General features: G+C 42.0%; 1 protein-coding gene across 2 annotated transcripts; it reads right to left on the bottom strand.

Annotated features, from left to right (window-relative positions):
- Window positions 1-3,368: 3,368 nt before the first annotated feature.
- On the bottom strand, window positions 3,369-6,668 carry LOC128533463 (olfactory receptor 1M1-like). 2 transcript variants are annotated; one of them, XM_053507735.1, is made up of 2 exons: window positions 6,645-6,668; window positions 3,369-4,373 (listed from the first exon to the last, which is right to left on the bottom strand). In XM_053507735.1, exon 2 carries the CDS (start codon window positions 4,353-4,355, stop codon window positions 3,369-3,371), a length of 987 nt encoding a protein of 328 aa, XP_053363710.1. In that variant the 5' UTR covers window positions 4,356-4,373; window positions 6,645-6,668. The 2 variants fall into 2 exon arrangements, with proteins under 2 accessions (XP_053363710.1, XP_053363709.1); XM_053507734.1 differs by lacking the exon at window positions 6,645-6,668 and having other exon boundaries at window positions 3,369-4,442.
- Between the last annotated feature and the right edge of the window lie 2,027 nt (window positions 6,669-8,695).

Here is an 8,695-nt window from a genome sequence, read left to right as displayed (position 1 = left end):
ATGCCCATTTCTTTTTCACTTAAAACATCAATAATCTTACAAAAGGTAATGACTGGGGAATTCACATTCAGCTGTAATATTGCCTGCACAAGCTCGTCCCAGTTTGCAGAACCGGTTACAGATTTAATAATACACAGAATCTCTTCAAATCTCCTTACATCGTCAGGTACACACATAAAATTCGATTGAAACTTTAAAGCGTCGTCGACTCTGTTTTCGATTACTTTAACCACCAGTCTCTGCATCTCGCTGCTCACCAGATACCCGTGCGCATACGAGCTCAATTTCCGCAGGCAGTTACCCATCTTCTTCAGACCTTGTTCCCGTACCAAAAGTTCACAACTTTTTCCAAGCTTCGGTTCTTTGGCATAGTTTCGTCCTCTCCGGTTAAGTCTTTCAGTATCTGTATAAGCGTCTCTTCGATGTCCACGGTGGTTCTCAGCTCATGCAGATAGGTCTCGGACACCCCGCGCAGTTTAACCTCGTCCGCTGGTGACAGACTGTTCGCTTCCAGAAAGCGCAGAATGGACGGAATAAAGCGATCAGTCCACAGTCTCTTCCGCACTTCTTTAAAGTTGTCGCAGAAAAAGTCGTCCGTAAAACCCCACAGACACTCGTGGTGTTTCTGACTAGGATGGTCTATGATACAACCGTAGCAGGTTTCTTCTCGGTAGCGATACACGACTATAGAACACAGCCTTGTCACCACAGTTTTCATCGCGTCCATATGAACACGGGAAAGCCATCCGTCTGTCTCATCACCATCATTACGCAGCGTAACCGTCGCGCACTCACAGCCCTCCCAGTCGCACTGCTGACTTTCAGACATTGTTGAAGACACAGAAGTTTGTGCTGAGTCGCTCGCCAAGACACCGCTGACATAAATTCGGAAAGCGTGTCGGATGGAACAAAGCTGCGAACTAGAGGGATTTAAACTGCCCGCCTGAAGAAGAGGCGGAGCTAGAAGAGAGCACGCCTCGTCACAAGCTGATCCCTCCAATCACGACTCTTGTGGAAAAGTCCTGTGATTCGCTCCCCGAAAACTTTGTGCATTCTGATCCAGCCGTCGATCGGGACGCTCAGAGTAGGGTGAAAAACACCACACTCTGTGTTGAAACGCTCCATGGTCACCGATCCCTCCGGCTCGTTCTCGCTGGTCAAGCCCCAGCTCACGCGGTAAAACCATTTACCCGTAGCTGCTGCTTTTGTTTCCCATATTATTCTCAGTCTTTTCTTCTTCGATTCGCTTTGCAGCACAGTCTTTGCTGTTGTTTCATCGACACGAGTTTCTTCTTCTTCTTCTTCAATTTCGCGCCAGAGATTTAAGTTCTCACTCTCACTCGCTGGTAAGGCTCCTTCAATCTTCTTCTTTTCTTTAAGTAACTTGAAAATCATCAAGCTCAACACACCCCAGTCGCTTGAGGTGATCGTTGTTTCTTCAACACACGGATTAAATGTTTCACCTTTCTCTAGTTGGTAGAAAAACATCTCCCCGTCTAAGTATTTAAACACAAATCCCCACTTGCGCCTGTGATCCAGACTCATCTCTTCCCGGAGCGGTTCACGTGGTGGTCGCTGAGTTCGACGCAAATACAGTACACGTTTCTTCGGAGCTCTAGTCAAAGACGACTCATACACAGCCGTCAAAGGCAGCTCCGAAATTATATCCTCATAAGCATTCATTTTCACTAATAATAATAAAACAAAACACAAAGCACCTACAATCAACTTCTAGCATCAACATTAAAAATGAAACGATGTCTAATGCATAAGCATTGTTACACCCCCCTTTTATCGAAAACTCCAAGCCATAAAAAATCCTAAAGGTCATCCAAAGGTCAACTCAAAGGTCATAAAAGGTCATAAAAAGGGGCAATAAAACTGTCAAGATTGAGTTTGACGAAAGGTTGTTAGGTACTATTTTTAATACCTCCCACAAATTACCTTATTTAACACATTTTCTCTCCAATAGCAATAGAGAACCATGCTACAATGAAAAAGAATTACCACAAGATAGCAATAGACCAAATGTTCTAAATCAAGTCTGGATGCACTGAGCCTTGAGTAACATCTTTTAAGTAGCGTGGTACATAAATGTGCTTTTTGAACATCTATTTACACAAACTTCACAAACTCCTTTGCTGTTATAATAACCTCCAATCTTCTAAAAAGACTTTCCACTTAATCTGGGAAAGGGGTGATTGTGTGGGATTGAGGTCACAGCATTGGGCAGACCCCATGCCAACCTTAGCAAACTTTTGAGCACTGTTCTGCTTGTACATGACTGGGCCTGTGGTTTCAGTTTACAAGAAAATTGTGATGCTACAGAAGACCTATACAATCATGCTGTTCCAACTTTGTTAGGGAGAGGCCCATACATGTGTTGGACAGTAAGTATATACTTAGAGTATATACTCTATAAACTTTGGCCATTTAAGGGACATATGTACCTGTCCTTCCTCTGCTGTGAGATTATACATTTAGGAGAATATACAAATGTGCATTAAAGTCAGACAACAAACATTAGTATGTCACTTTTACTTTATTACATCTTTAGGAGGAACGCTCAAATGTATTAGAGGTATATATTTTGCATAGTTTTATTATTTTTTATTATATAGTTTTAGTATGCATGTGTACTGTCTGTCATTGTTACAGGCCTAAAAATCTTACAAATTCTAGTCAACGATGTCTATTTAAATAACATATAAATTACAACTTAAGTTTATAAACCTGTCAATAATAATCAACATAGGGTCAGCCAAAAAATGTATACACACTTCAGGAAAAGACAAACTTAAAAACATAGTTATATGATATAAATTAAATGTATAAATTCTTTGAGAGTATAAATATTTTAATATTAAATTAAACTATTTTTCTTTTCCTGAAGTGTGTTTATATATTTTTGGCTGACTCTGTAGTATTTGTTACATATTGTAGAAGTAAAAAAAATAAAAAATCCGACAGTTGCCTAATTTTAGAGCATATTGATGGGCTCCCTGTGAAAAAACCATAAATGTAAAAAAGTTTTGTTAAAAATGCTTCATTAATTCACTTCTACAGTTTTGTAGGTATAGTTTATGTACTAGTTACATAGAAAGGAAGCAAAGAAGGAAAAGGAGACATGAAAGAAGGACTGGTTATCTAAAAATAACATTTTTTTATAGAGTTTTTACATATGGTAACCATTAAGGATTTTTAGCCTAAATTTAACACAATTTCTTCAAGTGTCAAATCTAAATTATTATTTTGGTTGACCAAGGCAGACTCTTGACTGGAACTAAACCAGTAGACTCACTACAGATATGTTTAAAAGATATTAGACATTTGTGTACTAAACATAGAAAGCACTAAAAAGCATGCTATTACTTTGCTAAAGCATGAACGTTGGAAATCATGGTGGTTTTCTTTTTAAACATTTTTATTATTAAACCTCTGAAATCCTTTGTGTTCAAGACATAAATAATGGGATTTAACATGGGTGGAATTGTTCGTGAAAGTGAAGTATTGATTATCCTAGCATTAGGATGGAGAGAGAAATTTAGAGCAGCAAGGTATGTACTTAATACAGGAAGAAAAAATATAGCCACTACTAACAGATGAGAGACACAGGTTTTGAGTGCTTTAAGACGACTCTTCCATGTCGTTACCTTAATTAATGTCAACAAAATGCCTAAGTATGACAAGACTATGGCAATAAATGGTGCATAAAGATATATTGCAGTACATAATTTTGCCATGAAAGAATTTATACTGTTGTCATTACATGCAATTGTATAAATTGGCCCATGGTCACAAAAAAAGCTTTTTATCTCATTGGTTTTACAGAATGACAGTCGTGTAATCAAAACCACCATTGTGCCAATTACAATAACATTAAATATCCATATCGCAATTAAAGTTGCAAACATGAAGGAAGTGCTTACAATTGCATGGTATCTCAGTGGTAAACAAATAGCAATAAAGCGATCATATGCTAATGCAACAAGACTTAGAGACTGTCCACTAAAAAAGAAAAAAGTAAGAAACATGTTTGTCAAACATGCATCATAGGATATGTACTGTGAATCATAAAAGAATGTCTTCACAAGGCTAGGAATCAGTGCATTTGTTTCACCAAAGTCTGACAGAGCCAAATTAAAAATTCCCATGTATTTAGGAATATGCAGTGAATGGTCAACTAATATCATAAAAAGTACAAAAGAGTTCCCACAAAGTGAGACAACATAAATAAAAATGAGAAAAACAAAGTAATATTGGCTGAAAGGAATTCCAGAAAATCCACTGATAAAAAAGTACTCTGGACGCACAAATGATGCGTTTAGTAATAAACTTGAGTTGAAAGCATTCATGTTGAAGTAGGTTCTGTTCATGTTAATTCCAGCCTAAAAGAGCATAAACAATAAAATAAAACATAAATAAGCATGTACATTAAACATAACCCAATTAGTTTAAATTTAAACTAATTTAAGTATACAGTAATTTATAGTTTTATAATATATAATTTAGGTATAACAGGACAGTATGAAGTATTCATCTACATCAACAACACATAAGCAGAGCTGTCGCAGTGAAAATGACATTTTAATTATTAAATTATCATTACTCCTATTTAGTTCTATCTTATACCTTGTTGTACTATAGCTTCAACTTGTGTACTGTATCTGCATTATATTTAGCAATGTTGGACCATATTTACTCACGTGATAGCTCAGACAGTGATGTAAATACAAATCAACTGCTAGTTTTTTTCTAATATCTCTGTTGGGCAAAAGGTGCAGGGCAAATGCAAAACATGCAACTTTCTTTTCTACAATACAGAAATTGAAAATGTGTAAGCACAACCAAAAATGGTATTTGAGCATTAAACAGCTGTTGAATTCTTGCATAGTAAAAGATTAAAAATCTGAGAGCATTTTATTATATAGAATACAAAATAGGCATAAAAGAACACATTACTGTCGTTATTGTCATTTTGGACTGCCGTCATTTCTCCCTTTTTTCCCACGCTGTCATGTCCTCTTTCTCTCACATGCTCATGTTTTATGGCTGTCATGCTTTTTACACGCCCCACCTCTTTACACACCGGCATCCTATTCACAACTAATTTCTCCCGGCATTTAAGGAAGCGCAGAGCGCTGTCTCGCTGCCAGATTATTGCGTGCCTTCAGAGCCGAGTTATTTCGTGTTTCTTTTCGTGTTAGTTGTTTCTATTTACGGCCTCGCTTGTCCTCGGTTTTCGCTTCTAGTCTATCATTTTTTGGATCTCGTTCGCTGTTTGTTACCCGGCTGGTTTTGACCTTTTGCTTCGGTTTACGGCTACGTCTCTGCTTGCTCTCCTTTCAGATTTTTTCGCTTCACTGACTGACTCATTGGCTTTGAACTCTCGCACTGGCTCACAACAACGTCTCTGCTCGCTCCCTTTTTGATTCACGCACCGCTGACTGATTTTACTGGCTTTTTGACCTGTTGCCCCGGCTTTGAATTACTTTATAGGATTTTCCCCCCTAAACACAGAAGTGCTCGACTGCCGGCGTGCCACACCCTAATCTGCACTTGGGTCCTGCTCCTTTAGCTCTCTTCATCTTTCTGTCGTGCCTGACGGAATAATCTGGCCAAGATGGACCCAGCAGAATTAAACAGGCTAAGAACAGCTTTGGAGAGCCAGGGTCTCATGTTGAGCTCTCACCAGCAGGACCTCTAAAACATCAACCAGACTCTCCAAGCCGTTACATATTCCTTGCTGCCCTTTCGTCACAAATTCAGCACCTTCAGGCGGCTCCCCGGCACTGCCCCTGGCCCCTGCTGCTATTCCAGCGACAGCTCCTTTCCCATTGCAAACTCATGAACCCCACCTATGCGCTCCACCTTCCTATGATGGCGACCCTGGTACCTGCCGCTCTTTCTTGGCTCCATGCTGCAGGGACTTCTACTCTTTCCCTACTGAAATACGAAGGGTGTTTGACCGTTCCTATACCGGAGGAGAGGTAGCTGCCCAAATCCTCAATCTGCTTATGACTTTGCTATTGAATTTTGTACCCTGGCAGCCTCCAGTGGTTGGAATGAGCACTCCTTGTGTGATGCCTTTGTTAGTGGTCTGGCGGATTCTGTAAAGGACGAATTAGCTTCCAATGAACCTCCCTCCGGCTTCCAAGAATTAACGGATCTTGCCGGTCACGTCGACAGCCGTCTTCGTCTTAGACAACGGGGGAGGGGCCGCAAACCCAGAGACTGCAGCTCACTCTCTCTTCCTAAACCTGCTCCAGAACCCATGCAAGTAGATCGCACCCGCATCTCCCAAGAAGAGCGCCTGTGTCGACGCAGGGAAAAAGCCTGCTTCTATTGTGGTTGGCCACTTTCTAAAAGGCAAGGCCCCCTAGTGAAACTGAGGTTCCTAGGGGGCCAGAAACAGGACAATAACTTAATCCCTCGCTCCTGCCTTCCTGTCCTGGTGACCATCAACAACAGGTCCCACACAGTATGGGCCCTCATTGACTCTGGAGCTGACCAGAACCTAATCTGCCCTCACACTGTAGAAACCCTCAAGATCTCATCAGCTTGAGCACCTTCTTCCTGTTCAAGCTCTGGATGGTAGCAGCCTCAACCCCATCATTCACCGCACTCTCCCCATAAGTTTAAGAATTTCTAGCAATCACACGGAAACTATCTAATTTCTCATTATCCACAAGTCCCATACCCCAATTGTTCTTGGACGCTCCGGCTAGTGAAACACAACCCTCATGTAGATTGGGTCAGAAACACACTCCTAGGCTACAGATGAATGGGGAGTTACCCCTGGAGTATACTGACCTCCGAGAAGTTTTCAGTAAGTCTCGTCTTCTACCCCGTAGAAGAATAGAGGGGCGTCTCTATTCCCTCTCTCCCCCCGAAAGAGAGGCCATGAATCAATACATCACTGAATCGCTAGCAGCTGGAATCATCCGAGCTTCTTCTTCACCTGCAGGTGCGGGATTCTTCTTTGTGGAGAAAAAAGACAGGACTTTACGGCCCTGCATTGATTATTGGGGACTTAATGGAATCACGATTAAAAACGGTTAGCCACTCGTCCCCTTCCCCTCATGACAACGGCTTTTGAGCTTTTGCAGTGAGTACGCATCTTTACTAAACTGGACCTTCGAAATGCCTATCACCTCGTCAGGATCAGGGAAGGGGACGAGTGGAAAACAGCATTTAACATGCCTACTGGTCATTATGAATATCTAGTGGTACCCTTTGGGCTAACTAATGCACCCGTGGTTTTCCAAGCCCTGATAAACAATGTCTTAAGGGACTTTCTGAATGTGTGTGTTTGTATACCTGGATGACATCTTAATCTTTTCTCGCTCTCTCGATGAACATGTTACCTACGTTCGCCAGGTATTACAGAGACTGCTGGAGAACAAACTTTTTGTTAAGGCAGAAAAGTGTTCAACCAGGAAAGAGTTTCACCAGGAATCCACTTCTTTTCTGGGGTTTGTGATTTCTCCCTCCAAGATCCAAATGGAGCCCTCCAAGGCCAAAGCAGTTACTGACTGGCCCACGCCCACCTCAAGACGGGAACTCCAACGCTTCTTGGGGTGCGCAATTTTTATTGCAGATTTATAAAAAACTATAGCACTTTGGCTGCTCCCCTTACAGCTCTGACCTCCTCAAAACTTCCCTTTCAGTGGAATACAAGGGCTCCAGAACCCATGCAAGTAGATCGCACCCGCATCTCCCAAGAAGAGCGCCTGTGTCGACGCAGGGAAAAAGCCTGCTTCTATTGTGGTTGGCCACTTTCTAAAAGGCAAGGCCCCCTAGTGAAACTGAGGTTCCTAGGGGGCCAGAAACAGGACAATAACTTAATCCCTCGCTCCTGCCTTCCTGTCCTGGTGACCATCAACAACAGGTCCCACACAGTATGGGCCCTCATTGACTCTGGAGCTGACCAGAACCTAATCTGCCCTCACACTGTAGAAACCCTCAAGATCTCATCAGCTTGAGCACCTTCTTCCTGTTCAAGCTCTGGATGGTAGCAGCCTCAACCCCATCATTCACCGCACTCTCCCCATAAGTTTAAGAATTTCTAGCAATCACACGGAAACTATCTAATTTCTCATTATCCACAAGTCCCATACCCCAATTGTTCTTGGACGCTCCGGCTAGTGAAACACAACCCTCATGTAGATTGGGTCAGAAACACACTCCTAGGCTACAGATGAATGGGGAGTTACCCCTGGAGTATACTGACCTCCGAGAAGTTTTCAGTAAGTCTCGTCTTCTACCCCGTAGAAGAATAGAGGGGCGTCTCTATTCCCTCTCTCCCCCCGAAAGAGAGGCCATGAATCAATACATCACTGAATCGCTAGCAGCTGGAATCATCCGAGCTTCTTCTTCACCTGCAGGTGCGGGATTCTTCTTTGTGGAGAAAAAAGACAGGACTTTACGGCCCTGCATTGATTATTGGGGACTTAATGGAATCACGATTAAAAACGGTTAGCCACTCGTCCCCTTCCCCTCATGACAACGGCTTTTGAGCTTTTGCAGTGAGTACGCATCTTTACTAAACTGGACCTTCGAAATGCCTATCACCTCGTCAGGATCAGGGAAGGGGACGAGTGGAAAACAGCATTTAACATGCCTACTGGTCATTATGAATATCTAGTGGTACCCTTTGGGCTAACTAATGCACCCGTGGTTTTCCAAGCCCTGA

The sequence above is a fragment of the Clarias gariepinus genome, chromosome 11 (genome assembly GCF_024256425.1).
Source record: "Clarias gariepinus isolate MV-2021 ecotype Netherlands chromosome 11, CGAR_prim_01v2, whole genome shotgun sequence".
Lineage (NCBI taxonomy): Eukaryota > Metazoa > Chordata > Actinopteri > Siluriformes > Clariidae > Clarias > Clarias gariepinus.
This window is presented reverse-complemented; position numbering and strand designations above follow the sequence as displayed.

Bases quoted from the DNA above. Each gene is read 5' to 3' on its own strand.
- LOC128533463 (XM_053507734.1), bottom strand. From the start codon at position 4,376: ATGAACAGAACCTACTTCAACATGAATGCTTTCAACTCAAGTTTATTA.